General features: G+C 35.8%; 2 protein-coding genes across 5 annotated transcripts in view; one reads left to right on the forward strand and one right to left on the reverse strand.

The window, feature by feature from the left end:
- The window catches only part of USP53 (ubiquitin specific peptidase 53), a 62,806-nt gene that overhangs the window by 21,152 nt on the left and 20,961 nt on the right, over positions 1-20,693 (forward strand). For all 4 annotated transcript variants that reach the window (XM_035030338.1, XM_035030339.1, XM_035030340.1 and 1 more), the window contains 7 exons: positions 4,030-4,122; positions 8,591-8,725; positions 12,212-12,325; positions 12,484-12,566; positions 15,237-15,342; positions 16,370-16,516; positions 17,305-17,454. In XM_035030338.1, coding sequence (XP_034886229.1) covers positions 4,030-4,122; positions 8,591-8,725; positions 12,212-12,325; positions 12,484-12,566; positions 15,237-15,342; positions 16,370-16,516; positions 17,305-17,454 — 828 coding nt within the window. The remainder of the gene's footprint in view (positions 1-4,029; positions 4,123-8,590; positions 8,726-12,211; positions 12,326-12,483; positions 12,567-15,236; positions 15,343-16,369; positions 16,517-17,304; positions 17,455-20,693) is intronic.
- LOC118026988 (divergent paired-related homeobox-like) lies at positions 9,625-10,162 on the reverse strand. Its single transcript, XM_035030127.1, is given in 2 exon segments — positions 9,625-9,834; positions 9,836-10,162. Coding segments are annotated over 2 exon segments (537 nt in total).

The following is a 20,693-nucleotide window of genomic DNA, read 5'->3' on the forward strand; positions in this document are numbered from 1 at the left end:
TATGATTTTTGTTCTTTGTTTTGTTAATGTGGTGTAATATGTTGATTGATTTACAGATGTTGAACCACCCTTGCATCCGTGGAACAAATCTCACTTGATAATGGCATCTGATCCTCTTCATGTACTGTTGAATTTCATTTGCTAATATTTTGTTGAGGATTTTAGTATCTATGTTCATTGGGGATATTGGCTTGTTATAGTCTCTCTCTCTCCTTTTCTCTTCCTTTCTTCCTTCCTTCCTTTCTTTCTTTCCTTTGTCTGGTTTTGATATCAGGGTAATGTTGGCCCTGTAAAATGAGTTTGGAAGTATTTCTTCCTCTTTAATTTTTTGGAATAATTTGAGAAGGATAATTACCAACTCTTTATTTTTTATTATTATTTTTTAATTAATTTTATTTTACTATGTTAGTCACCACACATTACATGATTAGTTTTTGATGTAGTGTTGCATGATTCATTGTTTGCGTATAACACACAGTGTTCCATGCAACACGTGCCCTACTTAATACCCATCACCGGGCTAACCCATCCCCCACCCCCCTCCCCTCTAAAACCCTCAGTTTGTTTATCAGAGTCTATAGTCTCTCATGGTTCATCTCCCCCTCCGATTTCCCCCCCTTCATATTTCCCTTTCTACTATCTTCTTTTTTTTTTTTTTTAAACATATAATGTATTATTTGTTTCAGAGGTACAGGTCTGTGATTCATCAGTCTTACATAATTCACAGCACTTACCATAGCACACATCCTCCCCAGTGTCCAGCACCCAGCCCCCCATCCTCCCACCCCACACCACTCCAGCAACTCTCAGTTTGTTTCCTGAGATTAAGAGTCTCTTGTGGTTTGTTTCCCTCTCTGGTTTGATCTTGTTTCATTTTTTCCTCCCTTCCTCTATGATCCTCTGTCTTGTTTCTCAAATTCCTCATATCAGTTAGGTCATATGTTGCTTGTCTTTCTCTATTGACTTATTTCGCTTAGCATAATATCCTCTAGTTCCATCCACGTTGTTGCAAATGGCAAGATTTCTTTTTTTTTTTTTTGATGGCTGCATAATATTCCGTTGTATATATATACACCGCATCTTCTTTATCCATTCATCTGCTGATGGACATCTTGGCTCTTTCCATAGTTTGGCTATTGTGGACATTGCTGCTATAAACATTGGGGTGCACATATGCCTTCGGAGCACTACATTTGTATCTTTGGATTACCAACTCTTTAAATGATTAGTAGAATTCACCTGTGAAACTGTCTGATCCTGGACTTTTGTTTGGGGGAAATATTTAAATTACTGATTCAGTTTCATTACTTGTAATCATTCTGTTCAGATTTCCCATTTCTTTGTGGTTTGATCTTAGAAAGTTGTGTTTTTTTCTAGGAATTTATCCATTTCTTCTAGGTTTTGCAGTTTGTTGGCTTATTATTTGTAGTAGTCTCATATCCTTTGTATTTCTGTGGTGTCAGTTGTAACTTCTGCATTTCTGATTTTATTTGGGTTGTCTCTTTTTTTCCTGATGAGTCTGGTGAGAGGTTTATTGATTTTATCTCTTCAAAAAACCAGCTTTTAGTTTCACTGTTCTTTTCTAATTTTCTTTTTTTAAGTCTCTCATTTATTTCTACTTTCATCTTTATTATTTCCTTCCTTCTACTAACTTTGGGCTTTGTTCTTCTTTTTCTAGAGTCTTTACATGTAAAGTTAGTTTGTTTATTTGGGCTTTTCTTATTTCTTGAAGTAGTCCTGTATTGCCATGAACTTCCTTCTTAGAACTGCTTTTGCTGCATCCTATAGATTTTGGAAAGTTGTATTTCCATTTTCATTTATCCCAAGGGTTCCCCTCCCCCTTCACATTTCTAAGCACTTTTTTCCCCCTGCCTTTTTATTATTCAAGTGCATAACATGTAGTGTTATATTAGTTTCAGGTGTATAATATAGTGATTCAACAGTTCTGTACATTTCTCAGTATTCATCAAGGTAAGTGTACTCTTCCCCTTTATCGAACCCATCCCCCAGACTACTTAAGAGTCTTTTTTTTTAGTTTGGCTCTTTTTTTTCTTGTTTGTTCATTTGTTTCCTAAATTCCACATATGAATGAAATCATATGATACTTGTCTTCCTTTGACTTATTTCACTCAGCATTATGCCCTCTCGTTCCATCCCTGTTGGTGCAAATGGCAAGATTATACTTAAATTTTTTTCTTCAATTTCTTTGTCTACCTATTGGTTGTTTATAATCAACATTTTAAAATGAAGTAGGATAAGGATTAACAATTAGAATAACTTTTGATATGGATTTGTTAAAAGAGGGGATAAACTGTTATACTGAATAATGTATAGAGAAGTTGCATAAAATATTTTTTCTGTAGTTTGGATCCAGTATAACTTAAACATTTTGCTCATCTAGAAAACATTCCAGTTACATTTGAAGAGTCACTTCACTGGCCTTAGAAACAGATTATGGAGGGTATTTGCTTTTGACTGAATATTTTAGAATTTTATCCAACATAACTATAAGTAGTTATGACATATGGTGTGGTTTTAAATTTTCTAAGTTAAAAGCAAAGTTATTTAATAGCTAGCATTTATTGTGTTCTTACTTATGTTGGTACTTACCTGAACACTATATATTCTCTCTAATCTAATTCTTACAACAATCCTAAGAGGTAAGTACTGCTTTAATCTTCATTTTACTGATGAGAAAATTGAGTTTCAGAAAATATTTTGCTCAAGCCAACCCAAGAGCTGGCAAGCAATAAGTCCAGAATTAATACTTAGGCAGTCTGCCTTCAAACATTTATTACTAAGCACAGTGCTATGCTACTTCCCAAGGTTGTGCTGTCCTGTTCTTCATCTTGACAGATGAATGAATTCCAATGCCATGTATTTTATGGTGTGATCAGATATGTATGATATGCAAGAAAATTATTAGACATTTTCAAGTGCTTTGAAAAAACAGTGCATTATTTGTGATACTTAAATGGATCCTATTTTCTTTAAGAAAAAGCAACTGTCAAAGGGAAATTCTGAAATGGCCTTTAGTTATTAAGTAATTGAAAATAATAGGATATTTATTAAAATAATTTATTTTTCTTAATCTTTGTTTCTAATTGGGAGAAATGAGAGATCATGAATGGATTTTCTAAGTTACAGTATTTGAGGAAATGACTGAACAATATAGGGAAACTTGGAGATCTGTTTGTTGTAATAGTAATTACAGCAACAAATAGGAGCTGGCATTCATTGCATTCCAGTTATGTACTGGGCGCTCCTCTAAGCACTTTATATGTTAATACATACTGTTTAATCCTTACAAGAATGCCATGAGGCAGGCAAAATTATCCCCACTTTTTAGTTTTTAGATTTTTTTAGAATGATTTTAAATAATGGACTGATTTTATTTAAACAATTAGTGTTTTTTGTTTTTTTCTTTTAGTAGCAAATGATGAATGGATAATTGCAGCAAATATATTCGTATTATTCCTTAACTGATGCTTTTTACCGTGCTGTCCTCCTGTTACCACACAGCTGGCTGCTTTGTCATTCAGTATACCAGGCCTCATCAGCTCACCTCATCAGCTCACCTTTTTTTCTGGCTGTTACATACTGACCCTTATTTGATACACCCTGGCTTTCAACTCCAATTATATTTCCTTCCTAAAGTTCAGTCTGTTCCAAGTATTATAATCACTTCCTCTTTCATGTCACTGCCAAGTCCTCCGTTCAGTGTCCCATGTTTCCTGTTCATATAAAATCCTTAACTGAGGAATTAGTTTTTTCTTAACTCTGCCTGTCAGTTTTTACATGTGAATCAATAGGAGTATCTTCTAAATCCCTCTTTTATATATTCACTACACGTATATAGCAGTTTCATCCTTGCTTGTTAGTTTCAGTGCTTATATATGTCTGGTTGTGCACAAGAGATTAAAAGAAGTTATTAGTCTTCTGCAATTTAAATCAAATCTGTCTTTTATCATAGGGAGAAAAATTTTATTGTATTTCTTTCTTCAGTGTTTCTCTCTTACAATTTTTTAGGTCTTATGGCAATTGGATATATTCCGAAGAAGCTTGCGGGTTCTAACTGGACATGTTTGTCAGGGAGATGCCTGCATATTTTGTGCATTGAAGGTAACCTTTTAATAGTACTGAAAAATTACTATTAATTGTTTTGCCAAAAATTTAATTTTGATAGTTTGTTTGATCAGTTTACTTGAAGTTGAAATTCAAGTTGACTTAGAGCTTTGAGACGAATTCTTAAAGTATGATTTATTCACGTTTCTGGATTTTTTCCCACTTTTATGTAAGGACAGTTAAAATTAATATTCTAAATAGTGTAGAAACATTAGGAACATTACATTTTTCATTATTTTGGAAAAATTCTTTATTCATTTTATGAAATGGATTTTGAACTACTAATGGATTTTGTGCACTGCTGTAGTTACTGATGATACAGCAGTGAACAAGGTGATAAAACCTCTGTTCTCATGGAGCTTACATTCTTGTAGGGGAGGAGAAAATAAGTAAGCAACATATAAAGTATGTTAGATGGTAATAACTACAAAGGGGGTAAATAAATCAGGGAAGGGGAATAGAGAGTGTTGAATAGTCAGGAAAGCCTCACTGGGAAAGTTTAAACCATTACCTGGAAAAGATGATAGAGTGAAGCTTTCCAGGCAAGCAGGGAAACAGTAACTGCAAAGGCCCTGAGGTGAGTGTGAGTGATTCAAGGAAACCTGGGTGTCAGAAGCTTTGTGAGCAAGGGGGAGAGTGATAAGAGGTGAGCTCAGAAGTAAGGTGAGTTGTGGTGATTTTAAAACATGTCTGCAGGGGTGTCTGGGTGACTCAGTTGGTTAAGCGTCAGACTCTTGATTTTGGCTGGGGTCATGACATCAAGGAGCTTCACCTTGGGCTCCATGCTCAGCAGGGAGCTGCTTGAGATTCTCTCTCTGCTCTCCCTCCCCCCACTCCTGTGACTCTCTCTCTCTAAATAAATAGATAAAATCTTTAAAAATAAAATAAAACATGCCTGCAAATTCTTAAGTTTTTTTTTTTTTTTAGAAAGAGAGCATGAGCAGGGGAGGGGCAGAGAGAGAGAGAGGGAGAGAGAGAATCCTGGGCAGGCTCTCATGCCCCGGGCGGAGTCCAACACGGGGCTTGATCTCACAGCCCTGAGCCCATGACCTGAGCTGAAATCTAGAGCCAGACAGCTAACCGCCTGAGCCACCCACGTGCCCCTCTTCTGCACTCTTCCTATCAAAAGGTGGAGTCTAGTTCTTTGAATACGGACTGGCCTTAATGATTCATTCCCACCAAATAGAATGGCAGAAATGACACTGCAGACATCTGAGGTTAGGTTAGATTAGAAAAGGTGATAAAATTTCTATTTGGCTCTGTCTGTTGGGCTGTCATTCTTGGGAGTGAGCCATCATAGGGTGAGGAAGCCAAGTTGGCCACAGCTAAAGCAGAATTCTAAGCAGACAGGCAGCACCAACAACCAGCATCAACTGCTCAGTGTAAGTGAGCAACCTTCAGATGGTTCTAGGTCCCAGCATTCAGACTGTCCCAGATAACTCCCAGTGGAGCAGAGTTGAGCTGTCCTTACCAAATTAATGGTTTGTAATCATAATGTTATTTTTAGCAAATAAGTTTTGCGGTCGTTTGTTATGGAGCGATAAATAACTGGAACAGGAGTCCATATTGTGTAGGTCCTTCTAGGCCTTTGTGAGGACCTTGGCTTTTTCTGTTGAGTGATTTAGGAAGTCTCTGGATTGTTTCGAGTGGAAGAGTGATATAATCTGTTTTAACTAGATGGAATGTTTGGACTAGATCTCTTTGGCTACTTGGATGAGAATAAATAAAAGAGAGACAAAGGCAGAAACAGGGAGTCGCAATGAGTTAGCATCTCATTTATATCATTGAAATTTGCCCAAGAATTTAAGGTTTTATTAACATGTTTCAGAGATAAACATTTCATTCTTTTACATTCTTGAATATTCTTACACACACACACATACATGCAAGAAAATGAAGAGCCATTTTCCTGCTTTATTTTGATTTTTTTTTTTTAAGATTTTTATTTATTTATTCATGAGAGACAGAGAGAGAGAGAGGCAGAGGGAGAAGCAGGCTCCCAAGGAGCAGAGAGCCCGATGCGGGACTCGATCCCAGGACCCTGGGATCATGACCTGAGCCGAAGGCAGACGCTTAACCATCTGAGCTACCCAGGCGCCCGCTTTATTTTGATTTATATTCCTGAATATAAATCACCAAAGAAGGCAATTTTATATTCTCTTTTTTAGAACATGGCAAAATAGGGTTATTGTTAGGGGATAAAGAATGAACTTAGATCAAATTACAGTATCACATTTTATTTACGCCACAGTCAATTTTGGATATTTTGTCCAATTGTAAAATGAGTATAGTTAAGATTTCTAGCCTGAATCTTTCATAGCCTTACACAATCACCTGCCTGCCTCCCCACCGGCTACCCAAAACACTCTCTTCTTTCTCACTCTCTCTCTCCCTATCTGTCTCAGGTACTGCACTTGAGCCAGACTGGCTACCTCTTGCAGTTTCCAGAGCTGGCTTCCATCTCTGACTCTTTTCATTGTTATTCCTTTTGTCTAGAATGCTTTTCTTCTAGATGTTTTTGTGGCTAACACCCTGTTTCCTTTATGCCAATCCTCAAATGAGGACATCAGTAAGACCTTCCCTGACTACCCGAGGTAATAGTTAACCTCCTTTCTACTCTCAGTATCTCTACTTTTATTTATAATACTTTATTTTTCTGTCTTGTATTTTATTTCTTTTTCTCTATTGTGTTTACCACCTTCTGATATACTCTATAATTACTTACTTGCTTTCTCCTGACTATAACTAGAATGTGTGCCCCATGAGGGCAGGGTTTTTGTTTATTTTCTAGTGAAGATGCCTCACATATACTAAGCAGTCAAAAAACAGATAACAAATGATTGAAACTCAGGTGTAGGATTAGTATCTTAAGCATTATCTTGAAAAGTTAATTAACTAAATAAGAAATGACATATTTCTTATGTCACTATTTTCTATTTTTTCATATTTGTAATTATAGCTAAAAGATTATACTTCTGGATATCTAATATCATTTGGCATCTTTATTCTTCAATTTTTAAATTTATTTATAAATTAGATTTTCTTGCAGTAGTGGAACAGATTTTTGAAATATTTTCCTAGCCTACCATATATTGATCTGGAAAAAAAAAAATGTTTTTGAGATGACATACCCCTTGAGCTAATTAAGAGTTTAATATGGCCAATCCTTATTTGGTGGGTTGTCACTGAAAACTTTCTTTTTCCCCCCACTTTCCCCCACCTAAGATGATTGTCATAAACCTGGAACTTATTAAAAAGTTTTTCTTATTTAAATTCAATAAGGAAAATGGAAAACCAGATTAACACCTATAATCACTTGTTCTTGAATGTTGCCTCTATTTCTTCAGCTTAGGTTAGAAATAATGCTCTAGGGTCGCCTGGGTGGGTCAGTCATTAAGCGTCTGCCTTCAGCTCAGGTCATGATCCCAGGGTCCTGGGATCGAGCCTCACATCGGGCTCCCTGCTCCGCGGGAAGCCTGCTTCTCCTTCTCCCACTCCCCCTGCTTGTGTTCCCTCTGTTGCTGTCTCTCTGTCAAATAAATAAATAAAATCTTAAAAAAAAAAAAAAAGAAAGAAAGAATGCTCTAAGTGAGGAAAACTGATAATTTGAAAAAAATTTTTCTTTAAAAATTAAAAGTCATCATCTTTTCAGAGTTCATGCAAATTGTACAGTGTCAGTTTTTAAAGGCAAATTTAAATAGTGGAAAATTTTCATTGCATTAAAGTTATTTAATTTTTGTTTACTTTTAAACCAGAGTTTGTCATTTTCTGAGGTTTATTTAGGAAGAAACAAAAAAACTGTAAAAGTTCATTTAAGCTACTTTTTCTTTTTTTAAGATTTTATTTATTTATTTGAGAGAGAGAGAGAGAGAGAGAGAGAAGCCAGGGGAGGGGCAGTGGGAGAGGGAGAAGCTGACTCCCTGCAGAGCAGGGAGCCTGATGCCGGGCTCGATCCCAGGACCATGAGATCGTGACCTGAGCTAAACCAGCTGAGCCACCCAGGTGTGCCCCAACCTACTTTTTTAAAAGACTAGTGAGTTCCTACTAATTTTCGTGTGATTATATATTTATTTTTGGTTAACACAATTTTAATTTCTATAGTATACTTTTAGATTTATAGCAGTTTATCTCAGAACTCTTCCTTAAACAATTTGGATCAGAATTAGCTGGGGAACAGTTTAAAAATTGCCCTCACTTCAGCATACTCAATTAGAATCCCTGAAGATGGGAACTGAGCACTTACTTAATTCTGTGCACACTAATGTTTGATTTCGAGGCTGGGGCAACCATTTCTATACATTACTGATACAAATAATCTTCAAATAATCTTTAAATGGAATTTTGGAGCAAAAGACTATTAGTTTCTGGGTATAGTGTTATGAGTTTCACTCTTTTATAATGAAATTACTGACATGTTTCTTTAGTCGTTGGCTTTAAACTTACTGATGTACTTGTTGATCCCCAGACAATATTTGCACTGTTTGAACACAGTCGAGAAAAAGCACTTCCCTCGGATAACATAAGGCATGCTCTAGCAGAGAGCTTCAAAGATGAGCAGCGATTTCAGTTGGGCCTTATGGATGATGCTGCAGAGTGCTTTGTAAGTATTTTTGATAATCCTTAAATCAGAATACTGGCTTGTTTTCCTTAAATGATACGAATTTCGAGACGAATGAAACATAAATTTCTAGCAATGGAAACAAATCATAACTACTCATTGGATCCATGCCTTACCTGCCCTTCAGAGCTCAGTTTAAGTCCATCTGTCTCATGACTTGATTTTGGTTATTGTGCTGCTATCATTTTTATTGGGTATTAGAGTACTGGAATATTTTAAAATGTATTTATTGGAGAAAACATTTATTAAATATAAATTATTATGTCACTTAAGTCAGTGTTCTGCCTCCACAGGGTTTATATGTGCAACACATTCCCAGCAGTAGCATTTCTCATTACATGCAATGATTCTCTTTGGGAGAGAAGAGGTTCTTGGTGGGCAGCTATCAGGGGCAGCAGTTCTTTTTCTTTTTCTTTCTTTTTTTTTTTTCAGTAGTCTCATTGTATATATTTATTGAGATATAATTTAAAAATTGTCTCCAGCTTTACTGAGATACAAGTGTAAGCTGTATGATGTGTTGATTTGATACATTTATATGTTGCAAAATGGTGACTGCGTAGCATTAGCTGACGCTTCCGTCCTGTCACGTGATTGGTTTTTGTGGTGTATGTTATACAATATCACAGTTCTGTGTCTTTGGATGAATTTATACATGCAGGTTCCTGCCATCCGAATTACAACATGAAACGTGCCCATTGCAGTAGTTTGTTGAGCGACTCTTGCCACTCAATTCCACCCCACGGGCACTTGTGGGTCTTCTTTTGTTTTCACAAAGCCCGTTTCTGAAATGCCTCCGTGTTGCGTAGATCCCGACTCTGTCTCTCGTCTGGAATCATTGCGAATCGTTATAGTAGGTGACCTTTTGTGTCTGGCTTTGCTCGCTAAGTTCTTTGTGGAGATGAAGAACCCAAAGAATTAGCAGTGAAGCTTGTGGAAAGAATTTGGAATTCCGTAATGGGACATAGGGAGTAGATGTTAGGATCTCGGCAGTAGCCGAAATGGACTATTTTGTGGCCAAAAGAATGGTCTGGGAGAGCCTTAAAATTGGAGCATGTGCTGAGTTGGAAGGAAGGTATGGGGTGGTCTGTATAAAACTAGGGAGGCAGGGTAGGCACCACTGGGGGCTCCTGGAGTGGCATCCGTGTGTCTCTTGGAAGAGCTAGTCTTGATTTCCACCCCAGCTAATTGCTGTTGTTTGGCTTTCTTGACTTTTGCTCTGTGGTTCTTGAACCAAACCTGCAGTATGGTGGGATGTATCTCCAGTTTCGAGGCCATTTCTTTCTGAAGGCTGGGAGTGGGGTATGGGTTCTTGCTGAACAAGAATTCTAAATCTGCCAGTTGTTTCTCAGTGAACATGGCTCGTTTCCTTTGTGAATGTTTCTGATCCTTTCCTTTAGGAAGGTCCCCTGCGCCTGCCATCCCATCTAGCGGGGTCCCCATGCTCTGGTCCTGTGTCAAGGGGGGCGGGCAGCAGTTCTGATACACCTCTCACTCTGGGTTGAGAATCATGACTGGGGTTGATGTTCTGTGTTACCACAATATTGATAAGTAGAGCATTCCTTTGAGTAGTAACTAAACCTTACATATATGTGTGTTGATTATTGAATGTGTCAGTCTTCTAGATGTTACCTATATTTAAAGAGGTAGCCATTTTTTTTCATAGTCTTATATCTATTTAGCAAATTCTATACATTTTTTCATCAGAAAACCTTTTAAGGTTTTCCTTGACACATTATTTTCCTGAAACCACTTCTTACTAGTTCAGGCCCCTACTCTCAGCATTATTTAAGCCTCCTTACTTGTATCCTTTCAGCCTGTCCCCTTATAGTGTTTTTTAATGGCCAACAGATTAATAAAATTTTCTTCAGATTAATCTTTGCCCTTCAGATATTCTTGTGATTCAAATCTGGACTCTCTACTGACATTTAAGGCCGTTTACAATTAAACTGCAGTTTACCTCTTTATTTCCTCCTGGAATTTTCCCTCCTGTGAGGTGGTTCTATTCCTCAAGTATGTCTTCTAAATTCACTGGATTTCTGTAGATTTTACTATCTATAGAGTTTATTTGGCATTTATATGTTATCATTTTTTTAAAGATTTATTTGAGAGAGAGAACGCATGCACGTGCACTTGCACGCGTGTGTGCACATGCGCACACACACACAAGTGGGGGGAGAGGCTGAGGTAGGGGGAGGGAGAGGATCCACAAGCAGACTCCCCACTGAGTGTGGAGCCCGATGCAGGGATTGATGCCAGGACCCTGAGATCATGACCTGAGTTGATACCAGGAGTCAGCCACTTACCTGACTGAGCCACTCAGGTGCCCCTGTTATTTCCTTAATGAGCATCTTTACTGTTTCCTTGGACAGATGGAAAGCTCTTTGACTAGTGCACTGCATAGCATACTTTCCATGTTGATCAAAATGTGTCAAAACAGCACACATAGTCATAAAATATGCTTTTCATATTTCTGTTCCTAATTGATCCATTACTTAAAATATAAATATATTTTGTACAATACCAAACTTTGTAGTTTATTTTCACTTAAATGAAATGTACTAATACGAGATAGGATAATTCATAGAATACCTAGAAATTTAGGTTTAAATAATTGAATGCTTTTAAACTTCCTAGGGCAGAGGAGAGGGGTTAAGTTAGCTAATTAAAAGAATCCATTGGGGCGCCTGGGTGGCTCAGTCGTTAAGCGTCTGCCTTCGGCTCAGGTCATGATCCCAGGGTCCTGGGATCGAGTCCCGCGTCAGGCTCCCTGCTCTGCGGGAAGCCTGCTTCTCCCTCTCCCACTCCCCCTGCTTGTGTTCCCTCTCTCGCTTTGTCTCTCTCTGTCAAATAAATAAATAAAAAAAAATCTTTAAAAAAAAAAAAAAGAATCCATTGGATAAGCTTTGCTAAAAAGAAGTCTTATTTGTTAAAGAAATAAATACTCCTTATTGATCTGTATTACAAATTTGAAATTTGTTTGCAGGGCAGATTCCTTGCATTAGGATGTTAGTGTAGGTATTGTAAACCTTTATCATTGCTATTTTAATGTGAGTTATAGAGACTATAAAAATGTTCCAAGTAGGATTTTTGAAAGATAACTGCTTTTCCCTAATGTGAGAATGCTGGAAATATAGGAAACATGTTTTCTAGTATTAAATTCTAGATGTTAGCCACCATGAATTGATTTTTTAAAGGATTTTTAAAATATTTATTAAAATCATATGTTACATTATAATGTTTCTTTCATTAAATTTTTTTTTTAAAAGCTAATACTACAAAGGGTGAATAATTGAACAGCATTTGAAGGGTTGTTTAAAGAGGAAAGCTGGAAAGCTGACAGTATATATGGCACTGTTCAAATTGGAAAATCTTAAAAAGATTTTTAAAATTTGTAAAGTTAAAAAGTTATATTGTATAGTGTCATCTGTAAGATTCACAACTCGTTTGTCTTTTAATTTTTTAAAATAGGAAAATATATTGGAGAGGATTCATTTTCACATAGTACCAAGCAGAGATGCAGACATGTGTACCTCCAAGTCTTGTATCACTCACCAGAAGTTTGCTATGACTCTGTATGAACAGGTGAGATGGCTTAACCACTTCATTAGTTATTCTCTTTGTTATTATTACGTTTGTTTGCATCCATTTATACATATATATTACATATTTAAATATATGTAACATATATATTATATTTATGTTTTATGGTTGATAAATTAAACATATGTTTTTACCTGTAGTGTGTGTGTCGCAGCTGTGGAGCATCATCAGATCCTCTACCTTTTACAGAATTTGTGCGGTACATTTCTACAACAGCCCTATGGTAAGAACCTACTAAAGCATGTTTACCGAAGATGTTAATAACGCATTTGAGCACATTGAGCACTTATTTTATAAAACCATAACATATGTGAGTATCTGTTCTCTGTCTTAGACCTGAAAATATGCAACCATCAGAGGTACTAAGTGATATCTGTCTCAGCTGGCTGTTCCTGATTTGGCCAGAAACTGTACACTTGATGAAATTTCCAAATATTAGTCAAAATTTGTATCTTTTTATATTTATAGCAAGTTTTGGGAATTTTAAAGGAGACCTTAAAATGACAAGTTCAATGGTAAATGGAGCTGCACGTGATTTCTTCATTTTTCCTAAGGTGTTATCTTTGTAGTAACAGTGTTTCCCGTCAGCTCCATGTCCCTTCATGGTGATGGAAGCCAGGGTAAGAAGAGAAGAAAGAAAAAGGTGAAATTAATTCTCCGTTAGATTTATTTCATTTAAGGCCTCAACATTCACCTGAAATAAAAATTTGCCATGCTTGCCTGTCCCCTCCCTCCCTGCCCATGAAACATTAGCGAGTTAGGGATCCAAAATGATCCCTAGACTTTACATAATAAGAGTAGTTTAAACACTTCCTCACAGGTATTAGAAAATATAAATATTTGATATATGATAAACATTGAGTAAAATCATAAATATTTACAGGCATTTTGATACAAAAAACAAAACATGGATCAATAATTATCAATCAATACATTAGTACAAAAGTTAGTTACTAAATGCTACCAATATTTTTATCATTGTGCAAAATGAAATTCAGGTGCTTATCTGTTTCATTATATTATTAAACTTCCTGGCTATTTTGCATATGACACGATATTTCTTGAAGATTATTGAACAATAGCAATTTGATTATTTGAGTGTGTTTAGTGTCTTAATATATACAGAGTTGGGGAGCATTGTTTTGGGAAGCGTTCCCTAAACTTCAGTCAGTTATAGATTCATTTTTTTTTTTTTACTTTGTATGAAAAGTAGGATGGTGTTTGAACAAGGATAGGCCACACATTACAAACCGTAAAACTTTAAGCCTACTCGGAAACTCTTATATAAAATGACAGTGCTTTGATTCAGTATCTTATGTAACAAGAGTTGGAGCTCCATTAGTCTGTCCCTGGTCCACACCACCAATTGCAAGAAACCAGACTTTGAACTCTAATTATGGTTGATCCTTCAGATAACACAGGTTTGAACTGCACAGGTCCACTTAGATGCAGATTTTTCTCAATAAATATATGTACAGTACTGTAAATATATTGTCTCTTCTTTAGATTTTTTTTTTTTTTTAAGATTTGTTTATTTGAGAGAGAGCGTGCACACGCAAGCAGAGGGAGGGGCAGAGAGAGAGAGGGAGAGAGAGAATCTCAGGCAGACTCCCTGCTGTTTGTGGAGCCCAATCCAGGGCTCGATCTCATAACCCTGAGATCAAGACCTGTGCCGAGATCAAGAGTCTCACACTCAACCAACTGAGCCACCCAGGTGCCCCCTTTATGATTTTCTTAATAACATTTCCTTTTCTCCAGTTTTTTGGAAGAATATAGTATATGATACATATAACACAAAGTGTGTGTTAATTGACTGACTATTATTGGTAAGGCTTCTGGTTAATAGTAGGCTATGAGTAGTTAACTTTGAGGGGGGTGTCAAAAGTTATATGCTAATTTTGGATTGTGTGAGGGTCGGCGCCCCTTACCCCATGTTGTTTAAGTGTCAACTATAATCACCTTCTTTGTATTGGTAATAAGTATTGGATACCAATTACAGAATTCCAGGCTTTACATAAATCATCATTTTTAATGTTAACAAAAACACTATTTTGAATGTATAATTTGAATGAGCTTATCAGATTTAGTGCTTTCTCATATACTTGTGAAGTGCTTTAGAAGAATAGGTGCTTTTTAGTCGTTATTGAATACTGTATATTAAACCGTGGAACTGTAAAATATATCCAGCTCTAGGATAGTTAATATTACCACTAAGCAGAACCAGAGCATCTAGAATGGAAAATAGTAAGGATATTTGAGCTTTTATTACATTTCTTTTTGGAAATGTTTATATAGTTATTTAAAGATAATACGTTGATATATAAAAATTTGATTCTAAAGTAGACTAAACAAAAAGTGGCACAGATATCCTGCCTAGGCTCTAATGAAATGGTTAGCACTCATAAGGCACAAGCCCGGCCTAAATAGTTTTGGTTTTGACTTCTGCATTAATTAGCAAAGGACCCCTCTGTTAGCTGAAAATGATACCTTTGTTTCTGAGAACTTTAGGCCAGAGAGGAAGTCTTTCCAATAATTTGTTGTTCTTGTTAGGCCAAAGTTGAAACTCAAGTCCCTACTTGTTAAGTAATAATAGAAACATTTGACTTAGAACTACCTCCAGATGGATCATCTTATCACCTCGTTCATGTAGTTCCAAACAATGGTAAAATTTAGTGTTATTCTATTCTTGACCTAATTTTTTTCATCATACACCTGCCAAATTCCATAATTTTTCACTGTATGGAAATTTACTTTATAGTTTTCAAACAGAACCTGTTTTAAGACAGAAAAAGCAACCATACCCATATTGATAACTTGGTATTTTTCATGCCTAATTTGTTAGATCTTTTTAAAGTTCATAGTACACATTTGAAACTGCTGCTTTCTTTTGTAGCAATGAGGTAGAAAGAATGATGGAAAGGCATGAACGTTTTAAGCCTGATATGTTTGCAGAATTGCTGCAAGCAGCAAATACGACTGATGACTATAGGAAATGTCCTGTAAGTATAATTTGGAGAATATTAGTGTGCTTCTATGTTTGTAAATTTGAAAATAGATACTCAGAAATTACCATGAAAATACTAATTATACCTGGACTTGATTTTAAGAATTTATTTTTTTCAGGGGCGGCTGGGTGGCTCAGTCGTTGAGCATCTGCCTTCGGCTCAGGTCATGATCCCAGAGTCCTGGGATCGAGCCCCGCATCGGGCTCCCTGCTCTGTGGGAAGCCTGCTTCTCCCTCTCCCACTCCCCCTGCTTGTGTTCCCTCTCTCGCTGTCTCTCTCTGTCAAATAAAATCTTTAAAAAAAAAAAAGAATTTATTTTTTTCAGTGTTATTTTAGGCAACTCTTTATACCATGTGAGCTATTTATTTGAGCACTATTTCTTTAAAAACTCTTTGTGAAGGATTTAAGTTAGTGTATGCTGATTAATTTTTTTTTTTTTTTGAGAGAGAGAGAGAGAGCGAGCATGCAAGCAGTGATGGAGGGGAGGGGCAGAGGGAGAGGAGAGAGAGAATCTTAAGCAGACTCCCTGCTGAGCATGGAGCCCTAGGTGAGGCTTGATCTCACAACCCTGAGATCATGACCTGAGCTAAAATCAAGTGTCGGGTGCTTAAGTGACTGAGTCACCCAGGTGCCCCCTGATTAATTTTTTTAAGTTCTGAAATCTATCGTTTGACTAAAGAGAAAGTTTATTTATTTTCATTTAAACATTACAAATGGTACCATTCTTTTCTAATGTAATATTATTAATGACTTCAGTGTTCTATTTCTCATTTTTTTTAGATAGACTTCTTGTTTTAACAGATTTAAAAAATACCAAAGAAAAGTACTTCGATTTAAAATAAACTTACTTTTAATCAATAATTAGACAAATAATTTGATAAAAGTGAATTTTAGTATGCTGAACAAATAATTTTCTGGTATATGTAAAGATTGTTACTGTTTAATACAAACTGTATAAGGCATTACCTATGGTATATCTATTTCAGTAATTTCAAAATTTGCCTTTTGTGTTTTTCTTTAGAGTAACTGTGGCCAAAAAATAAAAATTCGCCGTGTTTTAATGAATTGCCCAGAGATTGTTACAATTGGTTTAGTATGGGATTCTGAGCATTCTGACTTGACTGAAGATGTTGTTCGGAATCTAGCAACACATCTTTATCTTCCTGGGGTATCTCAACTGTTTTCATTCTCTTCCTTTTTGTTTTTAAATTCTTTTAAAACATATTCATGTTTTATAATACACTTGTTTTTCAGAACTAACTTTTCTTTCTAAAGAAAATAACATTCAGATATAATGCTGATAAAGTTCATCAAATCAGGCTAACTGGAATGCCTTTCTTGCATAGACTAGGAATAGCTTTCAATTATAAACTGTCTCATGCTCTAATTCTGTATTACTCTAGAATGATGATAGTGATGTGTGTCTTTGTGTGTGTGTGTGTGTATGGTAATGACAATTATAAATGTTAACCTAGAAAGGTTTAAGATTCAGAAATCATCTACAGCACTGATCTCTTAATATGCTTATTAACATTTTAATATATTTTGAATTGGTTTATATTACAATTAAACTTTTAGATAATTAACTTTTAGATAATATGTTTCATGTATGTTCAAATATGTGATTCAATCAAAAATTATTAGGAATTGTGTAATTTATCCCACATTTCCAGTTTATGTATATAAAGTGTCAAGATACTGGGTTACTGAACTAAATTGTAGTGAATTCATTTTATTGGAGGAAGAGTAATAGTTATAGTTAATATTAAGTAATAGTTAAGAGTAATTCTATTCAGTACAATCTCAGTGATACCTTCTGTACTAATATAATATTGAATTAGGGAAGCTTGCATAAGAAATTTTTTCATAGATAGTCAAATACATAACTCACAAAATTATTGTTCCTCATTTTTAAAAAGATACAGTATTAAATATACATTGTTATTTTTTAAACAGCTTTTTTATAGAGTTACTGATGAAAATGCCAAAAATAGTGAACTTCACCTAGTTGGTATGATCTGCTACACCAGCCGACATTATTGTGCCTTTGCTTTTCATACCAAGAGTTCCAAATGGGTATTTTTTGATGATGCAAATGTGAAAGAGGTAAGTGACACTTTCACTGGGATAATTATTGTGACTTTTACTTTTTAGGAATAAATGAAATAATATATAAAATGTGTATTACATAATATGTAAAAAAATGATTGTATGTAAACATTTCTTATATAAAATAATAACCTTAATGATAATAGTATTGTTAAGTTCATACTTCCTTTTAATTTTTGAAACCTGGTTTATTTTAAAGCCAACTTTTAAGCCAGTCCATTTCCAGAATAATAAAAAAGGTGACTAATAAATGTTAGAATGCAAATATGTAACTGTCATTGATTCATATGTCTGATACATTTTGTCTGATACATAGTTGCTCTGTGTATTTCTTTGTGAATGATTCACAATTGCTTTGTATAATTAGTGATGAAAATCTGCTTGTTTTTTAAATTATTATGACTGCCTTTTCAAACTTTGTGTATGGTATTCAGAATTAGATATGCATATTATATCTTTTGGTAAATAACTTATTCAAACATTATAATATCTAGAAAACTAGTGAATAATAGTTTGTAGTAAGGAGTATGTATGAGAATCACCTTTGGAACTTTTGAAAAAACCGGTACCTGCCTGCACTCTTATATTCTCAATTCAGAGGTGTAGAGGCCAATACCTGATTTTTTTTTTTTAAAGTTCTATAGGAGATTCAAATTTTTCCACATTTGAAAACTGTTGATCTTGTCAGTACTATGCCTGGATGTATTGGCTTTGAGAATCCTATTATTAAGCAGTAAATGGATTTAAAGTACAAATTATTTCACTGTTATAAGCAAATGGTGTACAATTCCATTTGCTTTCATTTTAATGTAGAAGAAAGGGCCATTTATCAGCATTATGAATTACTAAGTCAGGAGAAGTTCAAATATTCAGTATTTAGTGGATTTCTAATTGTTTCTATGAAGGATGAACTGCTATGGAAATAGCCCCTCCAATATTAAAAATTAGAAAACCAAATAGATGAAACAACTTTTTTAGACATTGGATAGCGGGCAGTTGAACAGAAAAAAGGAAACAAACAAGATGAGCCCTATTATTATTCCCATTTACTGCCTACAGATAGTTTTTACACTGCAGGGAGGTGGAACTCAAACAAAGCCTAGACATCTCATTGAGTTGAGGAAACCGAGATTGGAGTTCAGGAAGCCAAGATGGCTAAAATTCATTGGACAGATTACCAGAAAGAATACCGCACAGAGGGAAAGTTCTGGAGATTGGTAGATGGGTCCCCTTTAATTTTTGGCTGAATAGTGATCTGACGTGTGGAGCAAACCTGCACAAGGTGGGGGAAAGAATTACTGGAAAACAGAAGGTCAGACGATTTTCAAAATTCATACAGGGCTAGGAATAGTTTGCATCCACACCAGCAAGAGTGGAAAGATGTTGTAATGCATAGAGCAACAAATAGAATCCTCAGAAAAGTACCACCTTAATAATGGGGCTAAATTATACCTAACCTGAATACTGCTCTGGACCTGGCATAAAAAGCCTAAAATGAAGTCTTCAAAGGACCAAGATGATCCTACATAACTTAACAAATGCCAGAATGAAGTCCAGTACTTTTTAAAAGAACACAACAAAATTCACCCAAAAATATAAATTTCAATTAAATTTCAATATGGCATTTCAAGATAGTATTCAATAAAAAATTACGAAATATGTGGAGAAGTAGGAAAATCACCCATACCCGTATTAATAGAAACAGACCCATTCCACCACTCCATTTCTTCCAATCACATGATATGGGGGTGAGGAAGCAAGGTAGAGAAATGAAGTACACCTTCTGTTCTCTCAGGAACTTCATCAACCTCACCATTCCTACCCTCAAAAAAGGGTTCTGGGTAATAATCAGGTGACATCCAAGGTCATGTCCAGGCCAGCTCTAATATTAAATCATTAAAAAAAAAAAAGACCCAAAATGGCAGAGATGGAAGTATCAGACAAGAATGTTACAACTTCTGTTTCAGTGTAGAGAGAGTTATTGGATAACAGTCAATAAACATGGACCATAAAAATAATCGATAAATTGGATTTCATCAGAACTTTTGCTCTTCAATAAGATACTGTTAGGAGAATAAAAAGGCAAGCCATAGACAGGGACAGAATATTTGTCTAGCATATATCTAATAAAGGCTATATCCAGAGTATATAAAGACTCTTACGACTCAATAAAGAAAGACAAATTGGGGCGCCTGGGTGGCTCAGTTGGTTAAGCGACTGCCTTCGGCTCAGGTCATGATCCTGGAGTCCCGGGATCGAGTCCCATATCGGGCCCCTTGATCGGCAGGGGGTCTGCTTCTCCCTCTCACCCTCCCCCCTCTCATGTGCTCTCTCTATCTCATTCTCTCTCTCAAATAAATAAATAAAATCTTTAAAAAAAAGAAAGAAAGACAAATTGATTAAAAATGGGCAAAAAAGATAATAGGGAAAGATAGTGGAGTAGGAGGACCCTATGCTCACCTCGTTTCATGGATCCAATTAGATAACACTCACATCAATGTAAATAATCCAGAAAACTGCCTGAAGACTGGCAGAACAAACTCCACAACTAAAGGTAGAGAAGAGGCCACCTCAAAGAGGGTAGGAAGGGCAGACATGATGGGGAGCTAAACAGATCACAGGCTATCTGTAGAAGGGAGGGACTTGCGGGTGAAGAGAAGGGAGAGAAACAGACTGTCACACTGGGAAGACAAATCCCTATAACATTTGGCTTTGAAAACTAGAAGGGCCAAATTCTGCGAGTTCTTACAACCAGTAGAACTTAATACTAGCAAACTGAATCCAACAGTACATTTAAAAAAAACATTCACCACAGTCAACTGGGATTTATTCCTGGGTTTGTGAGGGTGATTCAGTATTCACAAATGAATCAACATGATACGCCACATTAATATAAAAGAAAGGATAAGAACCCTGTGATCTTTTCAATAGATGCAGAAAAAGCATTTAACAAAGCACAACGTCCATTAATCATAAAAACCCTCAACAAAATAGGTTTAGAGGGAACATACCTCAATGTAAGAAAAGCCATATATAAAGAACCCACAACTAACATCATAGTGGGGAAAAAAAAGAACTTTTATAGTCAGGAACATAACAGGGATGTCCACTCTCATCACTGTTAATTTAACATAGTACTGGAAGTCCAAGCCATAGCAATCAGACAACAAAAAGAAATAAAGGCATCCAAATTGGTAAGGAAGAAGAAAACTTTCACTATTTGCAGACAACATGAT

The sequence above is a fragment of the Mirounga leonina genome, unplaced genomic scaffold, assembly GCF_011800145.1.
Source record: "Mirounga leonina isolate KUSES-001 unplaced genomic scaffold, KU_Mleo_1.0 Mir_357, whole genome shotgun sequence".
In the NCBI taxonomy this organism is placed as follows: Eukaryota; Metazoa; Chordata; class Mammalia; order Carnivora; family Phocidae; genus Mirounga; species Mirounga leonina.